At 35.7% G+C, this 26,063-nt stretch overlaps 1 protein-coding gene across 1 annotated transcript in view; it reads right to left on the bottom strand.

The window, feature by feature from the left end:
* The window catches only part of RGS18 (regulator of G protein signaling 18), a 49,257-nt gene extending 24,556 nt beyond the window's left edge, over positions 1–24,701 (bottom strand). Inside the window, exons 1-3 of the mRNA XM_049868150.1 lie at positions 24,355–24,701; positions 23,780–23,881; positions 22,863–22,924 (exon numbers count right to left, since the gene is read on the bottom strand). Coding sequence (XP_049724107.1) covers positions 22,863–22,924; positions 23,780–23,881; positions 24,355–24,473 — 283 coding nt within the window. The 5' untranslated portion in view covers positions 24,474–24,701. The remainder of the gene's footprint in view (positions 1–22,862; positions 22,925–23,779; positions 23,882–24,354) is intronic.
* Positions 24,702–26,063: the final 1,362 nt, after the last annotated feature.

Below are 26,063 nucleotides of genomic sequence, written 5' to 3'. Positions count from 1 at the left end.
CTTGATGCTACCTATGGATTTAGCAATTGGAGCAACTTGAGTATGATAGACAAACATGAAAACAGTTCAATATACAGAGATTGTATGCTGTCATATTTAAACCAAAGACGTCTTAACTCATGAACTGAAAACACAAATTAATGAAGAATGTCAGTATTGGAAAGCTTGTTTAGCAAGCTGTTGTTGCTGTCATTACAAGAATTGCTGAATGTAGGCTATCTTTTCGAGGAAGAAATGAAGGGTTTGGGTTCCCTCAAAATGGAAATTTTGGGGGTTTATTTGAAATTGTTGCTCAATTTGATCCATTTTTAGCAGGTCACATCTCAAATTATGGTAACACAGGAAAGGGCAACCCATCGTAAATGTCTAAAACAATGGGTGATGAGTTAATAAACTTAATAAGTGCTAATTTTCAACCAACTATTTTCAGTGAAATAAGTGTAGCTCAATATTTCAGTTCATCTGTAGATTCCACTCCTGATCTTTCTTATACAGATCAGCTAAATATTGTTTCAAGATATGTGTCTCCAACAGATGGAAAACCTGTCGAGTAACTTAACACATTTACTAGCTTAAAAAGTCACACGATGAAGAAATTGTAAATCAAGCACCTCACTATTTATGTGAAGCTTGCAAAATTGATTTTTCTAAGTGTACAGGCAAGTCCTATGACAATGCTGCCAATACGTCAGGGCATTATAAAGGCATGCAACAGAAAATTTTAGAATGTAATAAATGTGCCATTTTCATAACATGTGCTGTGCATTCACTTAATCTTGTAGGACACATGGCAGTAGATTGTTGGCCAGAAGCAGTTGATTTTTTCCTACTGTTCAGTTACTCTACATATTTTTTTGCCACCTCTACAGAGCTTGGCTGCTAACCAAAAAAGTCAGCAGTTCGAATCCACCACCCACTCATTGGAAACTTTATGGGGCAGTTCTACTCTGTCCTATAGGGTCACTATCAGTTGGAATCAACTCAACAGCAATGGTTTTTTTGTTTGTGTGTGTCTTAGTTTTTACTCACCATTGTTCTTAGAACATATTTAGGTAATGATCGAATGTTAAAATGTCTTTCTAATACATGTTGGGAAGCACATGCTGTAGCAACAAGTGCAATCCTGGAATTGTACACTCAGAATCTAGATGACTTCGAAAATATTCCCGAAGACCAGACACAAAAAGGAGATACTAAAAGAGAAGCTGGAAACAACACCAACAAAATGCAAAAACTAGAGTGTGTATTTATTTTGGTTACATGGAATAAAATATTGCAGAATTTTTACTGGGCAAGTTAAACTCTCCAAGATTCAGAAGTAAATTTAAAGACATGCACAGATCTCTACCAGTCATTAACAGGATATTTGCAAACTTTAAGAGAAGATTTTGAAAATTTTGAAAACAAATACTGCCAAATACTGATTATCAAGCCGTTCGCCATCACAGGAGCATTTGAAATAAACAAGTAATTGATGGAAGTGCTCTGGAAGTCCTGAGTGCCAGAGATTAATTTTCCATAACCACATACTACACCATCATTGACACACTTGAATCTTGCAGGACAAGAAGGATGAAAGTGTATGAAGTTCTTTCAAATAGATTTTCCTTCCTAAACAATGTGGATGAAATATGCATGAAAACATTCAAGAAATTAATGCAAGCTTATCCCAATGACTTAAATACAAACTTTTATGGAGAAGTGCAACAATTTCATTCTTACATGGGAACTAAGTTTATAGATTCAGGAAAGACAAAACTCATGTAGGTATAATTCCATAATGGAAGATAAAATACAGTGCATATTTCCCAGTGTTGAAATTGCATTACTTTAATGATCACAAACTACACAACAGAACTTTCATTTTTGTCCCTAAAGAGACTCAAAAACCCTCGACGTACAATGATTCAAGAAAGACTTGATTCATTATATGTATTATGTATGGAAGTAGATATTATTTGGCAGCTTAAATATGATGAAATCACTGAAGAATTTGTAAGACCACAGAGGAGAAAGAAATATTTTTAATTATAGCATGTTAGAGATGAAAGATCTATCTAAAAATAAAATATAGTAATTTGTTGTAATATTTCTTTTCTGATCATTAAATTTTCTTTTATGGCATCTTTTCATTTTTTTATTTATAATTACAGCAATTAATTATGAAACAAGCATCAAAATTGAAGTATAAGCCATTTAAAGCAAAATTGGTGAAAGCTGATTTTTCATTGCTGGAGATCACAGAATTTTAATCTGTTGAAACAACTAAGTTCACCGATTCATTTTCTTGGTTGTAGAGTATTCTTTTTGTCGAAAATGTGGTGTACAGTAAAAACCTTAGTGCCTCGCATCCACTAAAAATTTTGTAATACAATTCATCTTATTCCACTGAAATGGCATATGCCACTTTTGCGTTCAATTGCTAATATAGTCATGTTTAAAAAGAAGTTACATCATGGATAGCTAAGACACACACATACACATATATGTATGTGTATATATACCTATATATATATAAAACTCACATATCCTAGTCAAATGCATGAGTGAGCAGAGGAGTGGATACCACAGATTATCAGTGTTTAGGTCCCTCACATGTCTTAATCTGGCCCTGAGGAGAACTAAGAAACCTGTATGCGGGTTTCCTGCAGGTCTTTGACTATGGGTCAGGTGCACACGGACAAGGCAAGCTTTGTGAGCTCTAGCAGAGAATAGTTCTTGTGGGGCTGAGAGGTGAATGGAGATACGAGAGGTTGCACAAGTCTGCTAGATTTTGGTGTTCTGGGTCAGCCGTAGTGGAGATAACCAAGAAAAGCCATGTCATTGGAATAAATACTGTGCTGTAGGGTAAGTGACTTTTTTCTAGTACTAAGACATATTTGAAAGAGACCAACCTTAAAGATCAAACTGGACTGAAAGAATCAACAGGATCCATCAGTAATTTGTACGACAGAAAAGTAACAACATCCTTTAAAGGGAACAGAAGATAATCTAGATTCCTACGACAAGCACTTCCTCCACACTCATATATACTAAAAATTTATTAGGCATGCAAGGAAATGTCTAATGTAATCCATTATCGATGACAATGAAGTTAGTAGAAACTGACCATGAGGTTTTCAAAATTTTGGAATTAGCAAATAAGGACATTAAAGTAGCTATTATAAAAATGTTCAAGACATAATGCTTAGAAAAGACATGAGTGAATAGATGAAAAACCTCAGAAAAGAAATCAAAACTAAAAATTCATCAAATGAAAATTCTAGAACTAAACTGTAAAATATATGAAATTAAAAAAAAAATTCTTTGGATGTGCATGACAGCAGATTAAAGATGCAGAAGAAGAAGGATGTACACTAGAAGACACAGAGATCGAAAATATCCAATCTAACAAATGCAGGAAAGTATAAGAGGAACAAAAACAAAAAGATGGAGCAAACAAAATATAAATAGTAAGATATTAGACACGAGCCTATCCATAACAATAATGACATTACATTTAAATGGACTTAACACTTTCATAAAAGTCATAGATTGTCAGACTGGATTAAAAATTAAAACCAGACTGAGGAAACCCTGGTGGCATAGCGGTTAAGAGCTACAGCTGCTAACCAAAATGTTGGCAGTTCGAATCCACCAGATGCTCCTTGGAAACTGTATGGGGCAGTTATACTTTGCCCTGTAGGGTTGCTATGAGTAGGAATCAACTTGATGGTAACAGGTTGGTTTGGTTTTTTAGTATATTAGCTACAAGAGACACATGTTAAATACAGAGAATCAGGAAGATAAAATGAAAGGATGAAAATGATACACGATGCAGAGGTTAAACATAAAAATTTTGTTTAAGAAATATGACATGGCCTGACAAAATGATTCCAAATATAGGGTATTTCCATTTCATAATTATAAAGTGGTCAATCATCAGTAGTACATAACAATCCTAAATGTTTATGTATTTAATTACAGAACTTCAAAATATATGCAGCAAAGCAATAGAATTGAAAGAAGTAGGATAAAAATTCACAATTACAGTTATATAATTTAATCTACTTCTCATTAAATGATAGAATGAGTAGACAGAATATCAATAGGAGTATATAAAACTTAAACAACTTTATCAACCAAATCGACCTAATTGACAATTATGAAGCACTCTATTCGACACATCTTTTCAAGTGCACATGGAAGATAATCAAAGGTAGACCACAAGATGGAATATGAAATGTCTAAATACATTTCAAAAGACTGAAATCTTAAAGAGTATGTTCTTTCCCCACAAGGGAAATGAAGTAAAAAAAAAAAAAAGCAGTAATACATCTAGAAAATCCCCAATATGTGCAAATAAAACACACTTCTAAATATCTATAGAACAAAGAAAGAAACATAAAGGAAATTAGAAAAAGTATGCAATTGAATTATCATGAAAACACCACAACACATCACAATTTGTGGAATGTAGCTTAAACAATGCCTAGAGGGATATTTAGTCTGTGAAATGCTATATTAGAAAAGAAGAAACTGTAAAAATTAAGATATAAGTTTCCAACTTACAAAGCTTTAAAATCAAGAGCAAATTGAATTCACAGTAAGTAGAAGGAAAAAAAAAAAAAACATAAAGGCAAGAGTCAAAGTTTAGATAATAGAATACAAACAATTGAGAAAACTAACAAGGCTGAAATTTAATTTTTTTAAATATTAATATAAATGGAACGGCTAGAGAGACTGTTTCATATCATGAAGTACACAGAGGGTATTAACACATATAGATATTATGAAGTTAAAAAGTGAATATTATGAACAACTTTTTACAAGAAATAGAATTTAAATGAAATGGACAATTAAAAAAAATACGACCTATCCAAACTGACAGTGAAGAAGTGAAAAATCTGAGAGCCCTAATTTAATTAATAAATTTGTTTTGCCATGAAACACCTTCTGATGGAAGTTGGGGGGTGCATGGAAATTCTTTAGGCCCATATGGCTCACTTATGAATTCCACAAAACATTTAAGTAGTCTAATCTTACACACTTTCTTCCAGTAAACAGATGAATAGTAAATATTTTCCTTATCATTTCATGAGGCTGCCCATTGCTGTTGTCACTTCCAATTCTTAGTGACCCTAAAGGACAGAACAGAACTGCCCCATAGGGTTTCCAAGGAGCATCTGGTGAATTTGAACTGCCAACATTTGGGTGAGCAGTCATAGCTCTAATCCACTCTGCCACCCAGGTTTCTTTATGAGGCTAGGATAACTGTAATACAAAAACCTATTTGCAGAGGAAGACCCTCAGTGAGATAGATTGATACAAGGGCTGTAACAATGGGCTCAAACATAGCAATGGTTGTGAGGATGGTGCAGGATCCAGCAGTATTTGTTCTGTTGTACATACGGCTGCTATGAGTAGGAACCGATTCAACAGTGCCTAACAAAAACATTTTCAGTGTGGGTTGACTGGAAGGGGATTATCACTATCAGTAAGTTGAACACCTGTAAAAAGTTGAATTGGCAAAAGTTCTGTGCTAGATATACTTAAGCCAGTAACAAACAAATAAAAAAGATTAGCTTCTGAGGCTGCTTATGTACAACAAAAAACCTTGCTGGCTTTGGTTTAGAGGTTTAGGGTCATGGTTTCATGGGACTTCCCAATTAATTGGCCTAATAATGTGTTTAGTGCTTCTTTTCTACCAAGTTCATTGTGTAGCACCTGGGGTATTAAAAGCTTAAAAAAGACCATCCAAGGAACACCAATTGGTCTTTATTCACCTGGATTAACAAAAGAAGAAGGAGATTTAGGAATAGGAAAAGGATATGAAATGTGTGGTTAATTGCCTCTGTGAACAACTGACACCTTTTCCATGAGACCAGAGGAACTGGATGGCACCCAGCTACCATTAATGAACCTTCTGATCAAGAATTCTATAAAGTAATCCTAATCAAAAGGGGGAAAATGCAGAAAAGAATTTTAAATTCTCACAGACTTCAGATTTTCTGGGACCATGGAGGCTGGATGAACCCATGAAACTATTGAGGTAATCTTTAAGCCTTAAGCCAAAAAGTATTAAGCCTTCTTAAAACCAAACAATAGTTTAGCTTAACTAGAAAAAAAAAAGTCTGGCTTGAGCATTGTGCTCTTTGAAAATTATCTATATGGAATCAAATTGACAACAGCAACTCAAAAAATTAGATAGGAACTTGAGGGGGCAGTGAGTTTATGGTAATGGGGAAGGAACAACTCAGAAAAGGAGGGTGAGAATGACTGCACAACTCAAAGAATGTAACTCACATCACTGAATTGTACATGTAGAAATTGTTGATTTGTATGTTTTGCTGTGTATATTCTCAACAACAAAATAAATAAAATAAAAAGAAAGATAACACTGGTTTGTGATAACATCTTCATAGTATTTTTAAGTCAATGAAAACAAACAGCAACTCACCTTAATAAAATCTGTCTTTAGAGAAAAAAAAACTTGGCTTACAGTAGAATATAGTCTCGATAATTTTTAAAAGCTCTCAGAGAATGATTTGATTAATGATTACTTGTTCTGTAGTGATTTAACTGTGAGTAGACTGTTAATGTTTTTGTTGTTCTTAGGTGCCCTGAAGTCAGTTCCAACTTACAGGAATGCTACACACAACAGAACAAAACACTGCCCTGTCCTGTGCCATCTTCATAACTGTTGTTGTGCTTCAGCCCATTTTTGTAGCCACTGTGTCAATCCATTTCATTGAGGGTTTTTCTCTTTTGTGCTGACTCTCTACTTTGTCAAGTGTGATGTCCTTCTCCAGGACCGGTCCCTCCTAATAACATGTCCAAAGTATGTGAAATGTAGCCTTGCCATCCTTGCTTCTAAGGAGCATTCTGGTTGTACTTCTCCCAAGATAGATTTGTTCATTCTTTTGGCAGTCCATGGTATATTCAATATTCTTCACCAACACCACAATTCAAAGGCATCAATTCTTCAGTCTTCCTTATTCATTGTCCAGATTTCACATGTATATGAGATGATTGAAAACATCATGACTTCAGCCAGGTGCACCTTAGTCTTCAAGATGACATCTTTGCTTTTTAACACTTTAAAGAGGTCTTTTGCAGCAGATTTGTCCCAATGCAACTAAGATTGCTAATAATTATATCATATTATCATATGTTGGATATATTATTGGAAAAATGTGAAATAAATTATAGCTCTCTTTGCCTGCTCAACTCATTTTCACTTATAGTGCCATTTTTTGTACTCTCTCCTCTCTAATACTTTTTGCTGTGATCAATGACTATTTCTAATATAAAAAATTCCATATAGAATGAAGATATTGGTAGAATTCTGGCAACAGCTATGAATTATTACATATTTAACATTTTTAGAGAGTTTGAGTGTTCATTATGTTCTAGGCTTAGTGCTAAGTGCCATGTATATGCATTACCAATTTAATTGTCACAACAGACACCTGGAATAAATCTCATATACTAATTCTCATAAATAGGGAAACTGGGGTTCAGATAAGTTAAATTGTCCAAGATCTCATTTAAAAAAATAATAAAAGTAGATTTGTAGAAGTGTGTCATTCTCAGGAAGGGAATGTTTCTTGTGGTAGGCAGAGTAGTGGCACTCCAAAAATGTCCATGCCCTGTTACCCAGAATCTGCGTACATGTTACCTTAGACTGTGAGACATTTGAAGTTATAATTACGGTTAAGGACCTTGAGACTGGTAGATTAACCTGAGTTATCTGGGTAGGCCCAATCTAATCACATGAGTCCTTAAAAGTAGAAGTCCAAAGAGTGGGTAAGAGAGACACTATGTGAGAAGAACTTGGCCCTGTGTTGCTAGTTTTGAAGATGGAAGAAGGTGGCCAGGAACAAAAGAATGTGATGACCTCTAGAAGGTGGAAATGGCTAGCAAGAAAATGTGGACCTTGGTTCAAAATTACAAAGAACTGAATTCTGCCAACAGTCTGAATGAACAGGAAAGGGATTCTCTCCTAGACTGTCCAGAAAGGAACATAACCTGCCGTCACCTTGATTTTATTACCGTGAGGCCTGTATTGGACTTCTGATCTACTGAACTGTAAGATAATAAATTTGTGTAGTTTTAACCTACTAATATTATTTGTAGTAATTTGTACAGCGGCCACAGGAAACTAATACACTCCTCTAATTTTATTTTACATATAATCATTTATTTCTCCTATACGTAAAACTTGGCCTCTTCATCATGGAATATCATTTTTTTTAACTTTATAGGTAATCTTTTGAAAATATTAGGGTGCCATAAATTTCATATTTAAGAAATCAGTACTCAATAAGTGACATGACAACCTATGGACATCCTTAAGTGTCAGAATATGGAATGACTCTGACCTTTATGATGATGAAACAGTGATGTGAGTCTCTTTCACCCCACTGACTCTGCCATTTGCACTGGGAGGAGGGGACTGTCCTGACATTTCTTTTCCCCAATAAAGTAACTCTAAGCTATGAGCCGGAATTGACTCAACAGTAGTGGGTTTTTTTGGTTTGGAAGCACCAGATGCTAGTGGTTAGATATTAGCGAAGAAACTAGGGAGATGAGCAGAGCTCAGGCTCAACAAGAATTTGAGAAGCCTTCATAAAACTGACAGGCAACTTTCAGAACTTGTCTACAGTCATTGGATGCCAGTGAGATAATCCTTAGTCAAACATAACCTGCTTATGGAGACCTTAGTGCTAAATGATTCCTGAATGTATCGGCAAACTCTGACTGCTGAGAAGAAGCAAGAGTAATTAATATGGGTGATGTTTAACCCAATCTTCTTATTCCTCTAGCTTGGTTAGTACATGATTTTTACAATTTATTTCTCACGCTGAGCAGTGTGTTTTTCTCAGAGCATGAAAGGGAAATATAAATGGGTAATAATTCTTTGAAACAATTTCATAGCAAATTTTCCCCTAATACCTAAAATGTACATGTTTCAGAGAAAAGTTAATGGCATGTCCCTACTTTTAATGTTTTTAAAACAAAAAAGCTGCCAGTTTGAACAACGGGGAGTCAGACATGCTGGTTTACCCTGATTTATTACCACATAAGCACCCATAGGGATTATTGTTCCTGTTTGATTTTCCTTCCCACAATTCATTTGGCCCTTGCTCTCAGTGCCTGAACTCGTAAAAACGCAGTTTGAGTCATTACAATGTCCAAGGCAACATTCCTTTAATTTTTGAAAACTAGAGTGTAGCATCCTCTCCAGACTTCAGGTGAAGTTGGAGCCTCAGGCTAAGGACTGTGGGAAAAAGATTGCGTAAACATCATTTGACTACTGATTGACAGCAACTTAAAAACTTCTTCCTTTTCTGTTTATGTAACTGAAACCAAAACCAAAAACTAAACCCACTGCCGTCCAGTTGGTTCTGACTCATAAGGTAGAACTGCCCCATGTGTTTTCCAAGGCTGTAAGTCTTTACAAAAGCAGATGCCACATCTTTCTCCCACAGAGCGGCTGGTTGGTTTGAACTGCCAAACACTTTAACTACCACACCACCAGGGCTCTTTCATGTAAGGAAAATCAGTTTTATTGAATAATCTCTAGTTTTACTTTTCATCTTTTTTCCCTCCCTTCTTCTTTATTAATTTTGAAAGAAACAAAGAGACCGAAGCAAAACATGTCTTTCAATGTCTAAACTGAAATTAAGGTAGAGTTTCAAATGTGGGCAATGTATGTGTCTAAAAGCAAAACCACAACAAAAACATCTGCAGATTGACAGGCTTGAACCAAACTTTAGCGGATCATGTAACCATGCTCTAGCCTCTGACTGGAACTTTTTTTTTAATTATTCTTGAGGACTTTCCCCTCTATGAATATTTAAGTGCAATGGAAAACAGTTGCTAGCACCCACATTTCCTTCCACTTTCAAATTTCTGAAATGTTTTTTCCCCAAAATTAATACCCATTTTTTATTGGATCAATTTCTCAAAAATATTTATATTTTCTCAATTCATCTCCAATACTTATCTTCAGAAGTGATAGGTTTTTTGTATTTTCTAATAGAAATCTGCAATGTTTTATTACAGAGTTAATGTCTTGGCATGCTGTTCTTTGTAGCTGCTATAAAGCAGATATCTGAAGATAATTTCTTGGTTAAATACTAGGAATCAATTGGAAGCAAGATAATAAAATGATTGTGAGAATATTTTCAGGTAAGCCTGATTTTTTTTAAGGTAGTTTTTTAAAGTATGCATATGAAAATGTGCATTCTGTTGGATTTAGGAAGAATGTCATTGGGTATTGTTGTCTGTTTGTTTATAATTTAAATGCTGCCACTTCCTCTTCTAGGAGCCCTGGTTGCACGGTGGTTGAGAGCTCCACTGCTAACTAAAAAGTCGGCAACTTCAATCCACCAGCTGCTCCTTGGAAACCCTATGGGACAGTTTTATTCTGTCCTATAGGATCACTACAAGTCAGAATCGACTCGGACACGATGGGTTCGGTTTTTTGGTTTTCTCCTTCTTCCCCCATAATAAGTATTTTCGCTTGTTCTTACTTGCCTTCTGTTACTATTTAAAGGAAAATTGAAGTAAAGTGGCAAAATAAATATCTGCGATGAGACAGCAGTCTGTTTCAGGTCAGGTCTAGTTTGGAAAAAGGAAACTCAGTATTTGTGAATAAAGTTGCACTGACCACAGTGAAGGGATGCAAATTGATATCACTGCTCTACCCCTATGTCATGTATAAGTATGGATTGATCAGTTTTTAAATATCAAGTTATTCCTAAAGTGCATCAATATATTGTCAAGATTTATGAAGGATGTGTCCATTACTTTTCCAATTAATAGATCTCAATTATAGTAACTTGTTTTGTACTGACACTTAAAAGGGATCATAGGTATGTTAAGCAACCGAAGTTGTCACTTACTTATTAAAAGTAATTCCTTTCATCAATCTTTTAATTATTTATGAAACACCTAGTGTGAAGCGAAGGGCTGTGTTGTACACTGAGATGCAGTAACCTTGATTACAACAGTACTCAGTTTTGAATGTTTACTAAAGTTTTGGCACATTGCCGCGTGATTGTAGTTGCGTAATTCCATTTACTCTCCGTATCGGCCCTATGGAGTCAATCTTATTATGTCCATTTTACAGATGAAGAAGTTCAGCTTCAGAGAATTAAGTTGCCCCAAATCTTACAGATAGTAAAAGAGAGCACAGGTTTGAACCCAGGTTTATGTTATTCAAAATTACGGGCCCTTTACCACTAAACTACTCTGAAGATAGCTAAGTCTTTACTTTTGAGGGACATTGAGATTAATGAATAAGACAGACATGCATATGCCATGGACAAATGAAGAACAACTGCAGGGTTGATTTATTCAGTTTGGAGTAACAGGAAAAAAATCAGCTTTCATGGAATTCAAATAGAAGCCTTCCAGAAAAGAACAATAACATTATTTAAAAGATGTTGTTTTTTGCTGTCCAGTCAACTTCTACCCATAGAGACCATGTAGGACAGAGTAGAACTACTCTAAAGGATTTCCTAGGGTATCGTCTTCTCGGGAGCAGATCACCAAGTCTTTTCTTCCACAGAATTGCTGGTGGATTCCTGCTGCCAACCATTAGGTTAGCAGCCAAATGCTAATCTATTGCACTACCAGGACTCCTTATTTAAAAGATTCACAAAGTATAAGTGTTGACTATATGCCAGCCTCTGTTCTAGGAAATATATAGAAACATTCTTGGTTATCATGGTAAGTGTCAAGTTTAATATGAACATTCAAAATTAAGTCACAGAAAAATGATGTGATTGATCACACTGAGTTCACCAAAGTTAACTGATATTTTTTGACATGAATATACTAGTGAAGAATCAATATTAATGCAAGAAATGAATTGATGAAGAGAAAGTAGTTCTTTTATTTAAGCTTTAAGTAAATTATTCTTTTAAAAATATATGTAATGTTATACAAGATTATTCCAGCACATTAATTACTTCCTATTTCTGCTTTTCACTTTGAGCAGCTGCACTAAGTCAGATCACAATGGAATCATTCTTACACAGAGGCAGTAGTTTATTAAACAGTCTTTTAGAAGGTTACGGTGATGAATGTAGATGGCAAAAATGCTTGATAGAGGGCGGAGCTAGATGATGAACTAAGCGGACACTCCCATTTACTCCCCAAGCAACTAATCCAATGAATAACAAATGAAAAACATTACAGACTGAGATCTCAGAGTTCTGGATGGCAGCTGAGGTGTTAAAGAGTCAGAGTGAGTCCAGAAGTGGAGGAAAGGAGGAATGAGGATGGCACAGAATCTGGGAGAACCTACCCACTAACATCGGAAATGCTCACTCATCACAGCCATATTGGGATAGGGCTGGGTAACATCCCAAGTAGGGAACACAGAAAAGGAGACAATCTGAGGAAGCAAGAGCCCAATTTTTTTAAGGTGACACAAATTGGCCATGAGAGTTCTTGGGTTGCACAATTGGGAGGGAGTATTATAGGGAGACTGTGGTGCTATGAGAGAGTGTTGTTGAATCTCAATGAGGTTTGAGATGGACTGTCACTAGTACCTGCAGGAGCTTTAAGGGCAACAGGGTTAGGGGAATACTTTAGACTGACAGGGTGACACAGAGGGAAAGGGCCCACAGCAGGGCAACATGGTAGAGCCTACGCAGGGACCCCCATGATGGAACAACATAGGAGGTCCCCCACATTCACCATAGGAAAATGGAGCTCCACCGCTTATGACAGGGCCTGTGACCAGCTAAGCCTCTTTCCCTCTACATTTGCCAGAAGGCAGTGGAATGACATATATAGAATAACCAAACCCAAAACCAAACCTGTTGCCTTTGAGTAGATTCCAACTCATAGAGACACTATAGCACAGAACAGAACTGCCCTATAGGGTTTCCAAGGAACAGCTGGTAGGTTCAAACTGCTACCTTTTGGTTCGTAGCTAAGCTCTTAACCAGTGCACTGCCAGGGCCCACCATATAAATAAAATATGGAAAAAAAACAATCACCAGCCAAGAATTCTTTACCCAGCAAAGATGTCATTCAAAAACAAAGGAGAAATCAATCAAGACATCTCCAAACAAACAGAAGCTCTGGAAATTTGCCACTACCACATCAGCTTTGCAAGTATTATTCAAGGGAGTACTCTAAATTGAAAGGGAAGAGCATTAAATAAATATTCATATCGATACATGGGGAAAAAAAGAGAAAAATAAGAGAGATTGTGATCTCCAAGGAAACCCTGGTGGCATAGTGGTTAAGAGCTACAGCTGCTAACCAAAAGGTCAGCAGTTTGAATCCACCAGGCACTCCTTGGAAACCCTATGGAGCAGTTTTACTGTGTCCAATAGGGTCACTATAAGTCGGAATTGACTTGACGGCAACAGGTGATCTTCAAAAAATGCGACAACACAGATAATCATAAGGACCAAGTACATGACATTTTTCAGGAAATAAAATCAATAATTAAATCCCACACACAGAAAAATACATCAAGTTTGTAAGAAATAAGCACAAAGTAAACTTATTAAATAAGGCTTATATTTGATATTAATGGAGACACACCAACAGAAATGGGAATGGGAAGACCATATCAGATGTAGATTTATTATGTTAAGGTTGTATATTAACTGTGGTTCACATGTTAAGCATTGTTGCAACTATAAGTTGTGTAATGGAATACATGTGGCAACCACTAAGAAATCACCAAGAAAAAACATTCTGAAGAAAAGGAGGAAGAAAGCAAAAAGACTCATTATAAGAAAGCACCCAAATACAAACAAAAACAGAAAAACCAGAATAAAAAACCAAAGAAGACATGAAACATTCAAAAAGCTTATAGCAAAATGAGTGAGGTAGACACATCATTTTCAGTAATAACCTTAAATGTGAATGGTCTAAAAGCCCCATGCAAAAGGCAGAGTGGCAGAATGGATAAGAAAACATGACCCATCCTTTTGCTGTCTCCAAGAAACACACCTTAGACATAAAGACACAAACAGGCTAAAAATTAAAGGATGGAGAAAAATATCCCATGCAACTAGTAAACAAAAAAGAGCAGGGGTGGCCATTCTGATAGCAGATAAAATAGACTTTAAATCTATTACAAGAGATAAAGAAGGATGTTACATAATAATAAATGGGTCAATCAAGCAAGAATATATAACAATTATAAATATATATGCACCTGACAGCAATGGGTTTGTTTGGTTGAACAGCAAAGCACCAAAATACATGGAAAACTGTTGACTTACGTGAAAGGGGAAATAAACATTTCCACAATAATAGTAGGGAATTTCAACACAACATTTTGATTATAGTAAAACCTCTAAAAAGAATATCACTAAAGACACTGGAAACTTAAATAAAACCATGAGCCAGTTGGATCTAATGGGCGTATATGGAACACTCCATCCAGCATCAGAACAATACACATTCTTCTCCAGCACACATGGATCATTTCCCAGAATAAACCATATGCTAGGACACAAAGCAAGTCTCAACAAATTTAAAAAGATTGAAATCACATGAAGCATTTTCTCTGACAATAATAGTATAAAGTTAGAAATCAGCAACAGAAAAAATAAGAGAAAAAGAAATACATGGAGGCTAAATAATACACTTCCAAAAAACTTTTGGGTCATAGAAGAAATCAAAAGTGAAATTAATAAAAAACTGAAATGAAAACACAACATATCAAAATATTTGGGACCTAGCAAAAACAGTACTCAAAGGGAAATTCATAGCAATAAATGCCCTCATTAAAAAAAGAAGAAAAATCCAGAATCATTAAGTTAAACCAACAACTTGAACAAATAAAAAAAGAAGAGGAAAAGAAGGCAAAAGGCACCAGAAAAAGGAAATAATAAAGATCAGAGCAGAAAGAAATGAAATAGAAAACAGAAAAGCAATAGAAATCAGAAATTGGTGCTTTGAAATGAGCAATAAGATAGACAAACCACTGGCTAGATTGACAAAAGAAACAAATCAGAAGAGGCAAATAACCAAATTAAGAAACAAAATTTATGACATTACAACTGAACCAACAGAGATAAAGAAGATCATAACTGATTACAGGTATGCTTTGCTTAATTAACATCCATTCAAGCAATGCCTGACCTCATATATGTCTGTGGGCTGGGGCACCCAGATGTCTGAGTGCCAGGATGCCAGACACTCTTGTTGAGTTTGGAGCCCCACTTCTGCTGTGCGCTGCCTGGAAGCTACTTAGTCTGTGGAGATGGAGGCCCAGGCCCAAACTCTCAGTCCCAGTCCTCCTCAGCACCCAGGACTCAGTAGACCTAGTCCCCATGTTTTGTCTGGTATGGTTCCTTAGGGCTCCAATGGAAAGGTACATAGCCCAGGCACTCCAGCCCTGGCTCAGGCTCCCTCTGCCACCTGGCCTACACCATCCCCTCCCCAGGCAGGTTCTCACAGGAAAACTGGCCCTCCCGGCAGCTGGCTTAGCAAAGAAGGCAGTGGCAGCTGAGCTGAACCCAGTGGAGTGCCTGCGCAAGGCATCCACACTGAGAGCTACCTGGGCTGCCTACTGGGTGGGAGGCAGCTAAGTGCTCACCTGAGTCATCCGCAGTAGGAGCCACACACCGCACAGTAGCTCCTGAACCAGACAGGACCTCAAAAAATTTAAAAATTATGCTCATCAAAAGATTTTATTTAAAAAAACTCTGGAACTCTATACAACTTTGGAAACTCTGAAATCTATAGAAAACTGCAACAACTCAACAACAAAAAGTCAAACAACCCAGTCACAAAATGGGCAGAGGACATGAACAGAACTTTCACCAGAGAGGACATCCAAGCAGCCAACAAACAAATGAAAAGGTGTTAGAGATCCTTAGCCACTAAACTAGAGAGATGTAAATCAAAAGTACAATGAGATACCATCTTACCCCGGCTAAAATGACACTGATTTAGAAAAAAAAAAGCAAACAAAACAATAAATGTTAGTGAGGATGTGAGGAGGTTGGAACCCTTATCTATTGCTGGTGGAACTGTAAAATGGCACAATCACTATAGAAAATGCATGGTGCTTTCTCAAAAAACCAGAAATGGAACTACTCTATAATCCAGCAATCCCACTCTTGGTATATATCCTAAAAACCTCACTGCTGTTGAGTAGATTCCAATTCATAGCAACCCTGAAGGACAAAGTAGAAGTGCCCTATAGGGTTTCCAAAGATGTAGATCTTTACAGAAGCACACCCACATCTTTCTCTCTTGAACGACTGGTGGGTTCGAATCACCAACTTTTGGTTAGCAGTGCTTTAAAAATTGCACCACCAGGGCTTCTGTATGTATCCCAGACACATAAAAATAATGACAGGAACAGACATATACACACTTTATTCACAATAACATTGCTGCTTTATTTTCAAATTATTGCAAATAAATGGAAATAACTGAATGCCCATCAACAGATGAAGTGATAAGCAAATTTTGGTTCATGCGTACGATGGAATACCATGCAACCATAAAGATCAATGATGAATCCATGACACATACTATGGCATGGATTGACTGGGAGTGCATAATGCTAAGAGAAATAAGTCAAGCATATAAGGACAAATACAAATACTGTATGATCCCTCTTTTATAAGAAGATAAGAGTAGGTACATATAGAGAGATCAATTTCATCAGTGGTTACTAGGGAGAAGAGGAGGGAGGGGAAAGTAGACTTCAAATCATAAAGACTTGTTTTTTTTTTTTGGTGATGGGAGAGGTGATGCCAAATGTGGATGTAGTGATTATAGCACAACCAAGTAAAAACGAATGTTGGACACATATGGATGAGTATAGGCATATTGGTATACTGGTAGGTACAGGAATAATGTAGGTGAGGACACATCGAAGTAACTATAAAAAAAAAAAAAACTACAGGTATGTATAAATACAAATATGTGCATACAGGCACATATATTCATTGAAGATACAAACACGGATACTCCACAGACATAATCAAACACTTCCTAAGATTGGTTTTCCAGGTTTGAAAGCTTAGGGCCATATTCTCATGGGACAACTCAATCAATTGATATTCTCATGGGACAACTCAATCAATTGACATAACACAGCTCGTGAAAATCATGATCTGCATCACAATGAAGTGAGTAGCATCTGGGGTCTTCAAAGCTTATGAGCAGCCATCACACAAGTATGGGTCTCTACTTGCCGGGAGCAGAACTGTAAGAAGGGACCAAAAGCTCAGAGAATAAACAAGGCTTTATGAGCCACAACCTCATCTACCCCGAGACCAGAAGAACTAGCTGGTGCCCCGCTACCACCACTGACCATTCTGACCCAGCCACCACTGTTGATCGTTCTGACCAGGGTCACAACAGATGGTTCCAGAGAGAATAGGAGAAAAATGTGAAGCAGAACTCAAAACCTTATTAAAAAAAAAAATCCAGATAAACTGGAACAGTAGAGAACAGAGGATCAAGGAGGCTATTGCCCTGAGAGACTCTTTAAACCTAAAATCAAGCCTGTCCCCTGAGATCAACTTTTAGCAAAATAACAGAGAGACACACAAAATAAAGAATATTACCCGTAAGATCAGTGCTCTATTTAAAAAACATCATTATGAGACCAAAAGGTCAACAATTACTCAAAAGCAAAGATGAGAAAATAAGAGGGCAGGGAAACCAGAGTACTGAAAATGCAACAGAATACAGTTAGAGAATGTCGACATATTGTGATGAATTTAACAAATGTCATTGAACAATTTGTGTAGAAATTGTGCAATGGGATCCTAACTTGCTGTGTAAATAATAATAATAATAACTATTTTTAAAGTGCTTGATATAACCTTGGATTAGAATTCACACTGGAAGAAGTTGGCTCAATGTGTCATACAAATACGAAATGCTTATAATTGTATGTTTCTAAATTGAAACCCTTGCATCTGTTGGAGTATTTTTCTGATGCCAAGAAACCCAATGAAACAAAAAGTCAAGAAACTCTGAAGTTGGAAACCCAAGTACAGTATAATCTCCTAAATACTAGGTTGCATTGTTTCTCTTTTCATATTTGGCTTCATATCTCTTGGTCTGGCACAGAACATTGTGGTTTCCTTTGTGTGATCCATTTATAATTTACATTGGCTTTGGTTTACTTTTATTCTTTAGATAGATTAAAAAATTGAGTGTTAGTTATGGGTAAGCTTGACCCAGAAATTTGACTTCGCAGTACATTGGAATCCCTTACGTTGCAGAAAACTGGTTACTGAAAATTGGGAAGAGCAACTTGAAAAGCCAGAAAGTGAAAACTGTAATGAGAAGTACTAATTTCCTTCCATAATAGAGTAGCATGCATTCCTCCCAGCCCTTACTCAAAGTCAGTAATAAAGTGTTTTCCATAACATAATCAGTTCATAATTTTAATTGGATGGAATGAGTTACATATTTTATTTTTATCTTACATATTATAAATTATTCTCAGAATTCATCTTAGAACCACAATTCAGGGTGTAAAAGTCCAAGTCAATATTTATTGATAAGAACATTAAAAATACTGAAATTATTTGAAATGTCTGGAAGTAGTACATTGGGAAAGTAGTTATGCTGTAGTGGGGAGATTTTCTTATTGATAGGGACCCTCTTCATAGGAAATAATTCTCTTTCAAATCTTCAATTATCAGCTATGTGGAATAGTTCAAAAATTTCTATATGTGACTCAGGGGCCGTGCTGATGCAGTGATTAAGCGCTTGGCTGCTAACCAAAAAGTTGGCAGTTCAAACTCACCAGCTCCTCTGAGGGAGAAAAATGTGCCAATCAGCTTCTGTAAATATTACAGCTTAGGAAACCCTATGGGGCAGTTCTACTCCATCTTATGTGGTCACTATGAATCGGAATTGACTCGATGGCAGTGGGTCTTTGTATGTAGCTCAGTAACTTTCCCCACACTCTAGATACCAAAAAACCAAACTCGCCATCAAGTCAATCCTGACTCATAGCAACCGTATAGGACAGAGCAGAATTACCCCACAGGGTTTTCGAGGAACACCTGGTGGATTTGAACTGCCAACATTTTGGTTAGCAGCCGTAGCTCTTAACCACTAGGGCTTCCATGTGCACCTATACACCTCCCCAAACATTCTGAAAAGATTTACCAGCACACTTAACAAGTTCAAACTCTAACCTGTTATTTGTTTTCCCTCTTCTATTTCTCATCTATAAAAGGCACCATTATGTTCCTATTAATAAGGAATAAAATCTAAAGATCTTTGGGTCATCCTTTTCATCATCTCCTATTTTTTTATCACTTCACTCTGCAACATACATACAAATTCAGTTTTAAAGATTATCAAGTTTCCTTTCAAATGGCCCTTACTTTGAAGTTGACTCTGTTTGTAATAGCCTTGTATGTAGGCCATACTACATGCATAGAATTCTACCTTTCTATCCACGCCAGTAAGCTATATAACCAAAACAAAAAACCAAACCCACTGCCGTCCAGTCGGTTCCAACTCATAGCCACCCTACAGGACAGAGGAGAACTGCCCCATAGACTTTCCAAGGAGCACCTGGTGGATTTGAACTGCCGACCTCTTGGTTAACAGCCATAGCACTTAACCACTACACCACCAGAGCTATATAACAGTCTCCCAAAATCTACTTCCAACTTGATTTCCTAATGTGTTCATGACAATTTGCTTCAGTATTAGTAAAATCCTTGACTTTTTAGGTTACACCAGAATCTTTTTTTTTCTCACCCTTTTTATACCTTTTTCTCTGCCAGTGGTTTCCTTTTCTTCTGCCTGTTGAATTATTGCACATATGTATTTTATCTCCTTTAACGCCTACATGATACATTTAAGTTCTACAGCATTTTAAAAAATATCTAGCCAGTTATTTTCAGTTATACTTTATTCTACTGCATCCTTTTACTTACAAAGATGTTTTACACAAACCCACAAAAATATATGAGTACACACACTCATAAATGTGTGTCCATGTATAGTCTATTGGATTTAATTGAGTCCCAAAATTCAAATCGGTAACATTTACTTTTATAAAGTTACTCTGTGAGAAGACTGATGAAAACCAAATTTGAAATTGATGATTATGAATGACTAGTGTAGTCTGATAATGGTTTTTGATTTATTACTGCTTGTCTTTTTTATTAAAGTGCATTTAGAAATTGATACATTATTTTAAGCTAAAGTTCATACTGAAGGTCAAAATTTCTTGGTTTTTATCTATTTTTTTGTTTAAAAAAATCAAATTTGTATATTACTTTTAATTTAACTTTTGACTCTAGTATTTATCAAATTGGGAAATAGGTTGGAAAAAATAGAAACATGTTGTTACTTTTACTGTTGACAATAATTGTTTTCATAAGAATGGAAAGCATTTATATGTGGTAGTATCTAAAATTTACTGGCTTTTTATTCATTATCTCAAATCTACTAAAGTCATTCATATCTCTTCACAGTTGAGGAAGCTGGAGGCCAGGGCGATTAGTGAGTTTAAGATTATACAACCATTATGTCACAAAAGATAAAAAGAAATCAAACGGCAAAGGAACCCTGAACTAGGTCCTAACAACAAATTCTCTCATATGAGCATATAATATTTACCAGGGGTGAGCTGGGTTTGGGGTTCATGGATGAAAAAACTTCTGCTTCCTTCTATTAGTCCAATTGCCTAAAATGAATTCCATTCCTCATTTTCTCATTGTTCTGACTAGCAAAGGGACTAAAGGCAAGAAATATACCAAAATGTTTTGAAATAGGAGGAAATAAGAGAAACAAATTTTAGGGAATGAATCATGGAGGAAATTTTCACGTAGCTTGCTGTAATTAGCCTACTAAGAACAGGAAAAAACCTGAGCCAAGACTGTGGCAATGAATATAGTAAAGATGGACAGGTTCAACATATACTTGGCTAGGATTTTAGCAACAGCTGGGAAATGATTAAATATTGGGAATGAAGAAAGATGTGTAATGTGAAGTAAGGGAGAGGAGAAGAAGGAACAGATTATACTTCCATCAGCATAAACTTCCTCTTACCACTATTCTCCATTCTCATCAATTACATACTTGCCTAAATTTAAGCCTTGATTTGTCTACTTACATTTTTCCTTCTGAGTCAACATTCAGAGTAGTGATCTATTTTCATAGTGAGAGGGAAAGTTTACAGGGCTAGTCTGCAGAAATAGAATATTGAATAAGAGCAGGTAACATGAACGAAGAGGTCACCAAAACCTTATAGAGAGTTGGACAATTTTAAAGGAGGCGGAAAAACCAGAAAATAAATTGGTCTTTCATCAAATGCAGTCCAGCATTTACATCAAATGCAGTCCTAATTACAAGCCCTTTTTTGGTTTGGTTTGGTGCTCCCAGCTTCCATGGCAACAGGAACTGCTTTTTACATTCGACACCTCAAGATAAGACACCCACTAACAAATGCTGTACACAGTAGTTACAGTAGTCTGGTTAGCCTCATCTTGGAATGGTCTGGGGAAGAGCTGAGAAGGATTTCTGTTTCAGTCAAAGAATGAGGTAAGGAACCAGGAAAATTTGAGGTATAAATTAGAGCTGTAGGCTTGAGGAAGTGTCTTGGTATTTGGGTGGAAATAGAGTGTGAACTTCTGCAGCAGACTCTGACCCGTTCAGTTTAGAGAATAGGCCCTGTGTTTGCCTAGCCCAGAAACCTCCTCTGTTCAACTCATTGGGTTTGTTCTCTGAAAGAAATCATGGACTAAATAAAGACAAAATGTCTCAGTCACTTACTTTATGTAAATTGACCTTAAAAAAAAAATAGAGAGTAGCAATCCAGGCAGTCTTCCCTCTAACTCATGCTTTCTTTTAAGGCTGGTAAGTCAAACAGGGACTCAATACTTGTCCTCACCTTCTGTCTCGTCCACAAAGCTCCACCTTAATTCCTCACTTACTGCTCAACTTTTATACAAAATTCTGTTTCAAAAATATATGACTGACATAAAGGTCACAGAGTGAAACATTCATGAAATTGAAAAAAAAAAAAGTACTACTTGTTTTTATGAGGTTTCTCTGAATGTCCGTCAAAAAACTAAACTTTATATAATCTTAATAAAAGTGACATAGACAATTTAGAATTTAATAAAACCAAGGGTTTTGTAGGAACCCTGGTGGCACAGTGGTTAAGTGTATGGCTACTAACCAAAAGGCTGACAGTTCAAACCCAACAGCCGACCCATGAGAAAGATGTGGCAACTTGCTTCCATAAAGATTACAGCCTTGGAATCCTTATGGGGTGGTTCTACTTTCTCCAATAGGGTTGCTATGAGTCAGAATCAACTGGACTGTACACAACAAGTGTTTTGTGCAAATCAGAAAAGCTAAAAATTTTTAAACTGTTTACCACAGTACAGAGAAATACTAATATTTCAGCTGTAATAAGTAATACTTAATAAAATCAAGTATCTTAAAAAATCTTTCATTAGTTGGCTATTCTATCCGGAGTCCTGTGATCAGAAACTCAAAGTGCTGTAAATGACAAATTATCCCAAACCCTCAACTGTCATGACAGCCAGTTTTGTATAATTATATACTTCATATAATTTTCCATTAAGAAATAAAGTATTTGCAATTCAACCATGTATACTAAACTAAATGGGCGCATCAGCCCAAAAGCAAAGATGAAAAGGTAGGAAGAACAGGAAAACTGAATGGCAATGGGGAATCCGAGGTCCAGAAAGGGAGAGTGTTGACACATCACGGGGTGTCACAAAACAATCTATGTATTGTGTATTGTTTAATGAGGAACAAGAAACTTTCACCTAAAGCACAATAGAAAATAATAATAATAATAAAAACAGACTTACTGGACTGGAAAAAATAAATATTTGGGAAAAGATATCACTAACCTTTGTGGGAAAGCAGTTTGTCAAATGATTCACCCCATTTCACTGCCTCTTCAGGGGAGACTCTGTTCAGGAAACAAAATGTTTTATAATGGAATGCGCAGTAAGTCTGTTTACGAATCTGTCCTGTCATATGCTATGTTACTGCCCTTTTCAGTCATATTTCAAAAGGCTTCTCCTTTCTTACTAGAAAATGAATGTTGCATTTACTTTGGCACCTGCAAATACATTGGTCAAATTTCTTTTGACATTTTGCCGATATATTTAACATATATATATTATATATATTAAATATTATATATATAAATATAAAAAAAATTAGCAGATACAGGAAGTTTGACTAATAAAATTCCAAAGGAATAAGAACTCTCTTTTTAGATAAAATGATAATCAAGAGAGATGAATACATTTTTCCTAGGTATTTTATTTGTCATACTTCAAATTTGGAAGAACTGTATTATTTAGCATTAAGATGATTGCTCTCATTGTGAATTAAAAATGGCTAAAAATTTTAAATTAATAATTATTTGAATTTTGTTTTCTCTTCTACATACAGCATTTTTTCAAACTGCTGATGACAGAGACGAACAGCTGTTTCCTACTACCATATGAATTGTGAAAACTCTTAACGAGTATTTCATCAGTTTATAAGGAGTAAAATACATCATTTAAAAATGACAGATATAAAATTTTAAGAGTACCTTTAAATTTTTACATGATTATTAATTCAAGCTACTAAAGTGGTTAATATTATGAAACATTCCTAATTTCTTGAAATAAGAACTCTAACCTCACTTATCATCTAACCTTACTGTATAATTTCCAGTAAAGTAAAAAGCCTTCACGTTCTTTTCTTTTTCAAATTTTTAGTAACAGAATCAGTAAAATCTCCCCCCTCCAAAAGAATTAAAGTTATTTACCTTGTATGTTTGGCCCAGTCTCCAGATGTACTGGAGTGAGTACCTTCATGAAACTCATGTCTCTGAAGAAGGAGACTTAGCCTATTTCTTTTTTCCTTAGCTCTGTAATAAAAAGACATCAACTTCAGGACAATTTATATGACAGTCAAAATCTCTCCATTTGACTACCAAACTCACTTAGAATTGGTAATCACCTGAACACCCCTACACTCACATTTATACTCACAGTGAAACTCACACGGTTTTTGCCTAGTGAAACCCACTGAAATATTATGTACATGGCGGCATTAGCATTAAAAAAAAATGTGAAATACATTTTGCTGTCCCTCAGTGGCAATAAAGTATTTACAATTATATTTCAATAAAGATTTTTTTAGCCATTCTGTGTGGCTATAATTGTTATACTTGTTTTATTTTTTTGTAATGGAAGTATTTTAGATTTAACTATTGTTTACCGTTATGAATGAAGAGCTTTTTTCCTCTCCCAATTGCAAGTAGATAATTCAAAAACCAGTACTAACAAATATTTGACATCAATTGTATTTTAAAAAGTTTAAGACCAAAAATGACTTTACCTGATTTTGGCTTCTTTGCTTGTTTCTTCTTTTCCTAAACCATGCACTAACTTGAAAAAAGTTTTTTCTTTTGATTCGCACATACTTAATTGAGAAAAGAAAACCAACGTTGTTTCCATCTTCTCTCTCTAAAAAGAGGAGAGGTCTAATTTATTATATCCTTGTCTAGTTCACTTGTAAATGTTACTTTATAGTTATGCATGGTAAAATCAAAAGCTATCTCAACTTTTTCAGCAATGCTTTAAAAAAAAAAGTCAAAGGTTGTGTTTCTTGCAGCTGCAAAAATGTAGAACTGAGGAACTGAAGCGCAGTTCAGTCTTGAGTTGTTTAGGGAAATGATACTACAAATTTGCAAAACTGGTCTACAAGATAAAGGCTAGTGTTACCACAGTGTACTTCTCCTTTGTTTGTGCAATCAGAAAGATGCTTTAATAGGCCCAAATGACATTGTCATTTCCCACAGGAACTGTTTTTAAAAGTGTGTTAAAATGACTTGTGGCAAACTATTATATAAACTATTAGGAGATGTTTTCCCATGTTCTCTACAAAATAGAGTATTTTTACATTTTTCAAAATTATATTGTGTTAAATTACATTTAATTAATATAATACTATCTAACATTAATTATATTTACATAACACTATTCTGCATTGAAATGAAGAATATAGATCATAGAGTTTTAGAGTTGAAAAGGAGAGTAAAAAGCATTTAATTCAATAGTTCTTAAGCAAAGGTCCTTGGAATGATTTTAGGTCTTTGTGAAAATTTTTTGCTAGTCTGTGATGAAAATGACAAAAAAAAAAAGGTAATTTGGAATGTTTTTTTCTCAGAAATACACAAACATGCACATATAATTAATTTAAAAGCCTTCTTTTATTTTTAATTTGCCCTTCTGACTTTTGTTGTTAAAATGTTGCTTTTAATGAAATATCTTAACAAAAGATGGGAGTTCGTATGTTTGTTAACTTTGTGTCCTGATTCAGAAAGAAATGCTGACAACTTCAACTTGATTTAACGCCAACTTCTTTCATGAAACCCAAAAGGGTAAGAAATGCTGATCCAGTCTATAACCCACATTTTAAAGAAACAGACACCAAGGAGCATAGGTGTTAATGGAGTTCTCACAAAGTCCCAGAGGTCAGTGGGATATCTGGAATTATCAGAGTCTTTGGTCCCCAGCAGCATATGCATTAGTCTTTCCAAGAGTAATGAATGATTTAAGTCACCTGAAGTTGTATATATTAAAGTCCAAGTGATATAAATCCAATAGAAAGTTTATATAATTTTTCAGTCTTTGCCATTTATTGATTTATCCAAGAAAATAGTTACCAAGGATGTCCACTCAGTGTTCTGTCAAAACTTAAATGCACAGAGAAACACCAAAATTAGTGTAACAGAAAATATTTATTTTCAGTAGGTATTATTTGAATCAGGCAGTGTCAACCCGAATATTGGGAAGGTGCTCCAAAGAGGGGACAGTGAAAGGAGGTTATCTAGATCACTGTTAACGTCTCAGAAGATAGCATCAAAGCATGGGGCAGGTTCTCAGGGTCCATTGATTACAGAAACAGAATCACCAAGGGCATGCCATATACCCTAAAACACAGCCTCTAATCAGACCCTAAGGAGCCCTGGTGGCACATGGTTAAGCGCTCAACTGCTCACAGAAAGCTTAGCAGCTCTAACTCATCAGCCACTCCAAAGGAGA

Source organism: Elephas maximus, chromosome 24, assembly GCF_024166365.1.
Source record: "Elephas maximus indicus isolate mEleMax1 chromosome 24, mEleMax1 primary haplotype, whole genome shotgun sequence".
Taxonomy (NCBI): Eukaryota; Metazoa; Chordata; class Mammalia; order Proboscidea; family Elephantidae; genus Elephas; species Elephas maximus.
This window is presented reverse-complemented; position numbering and strand designations above follow the sequence as displayed.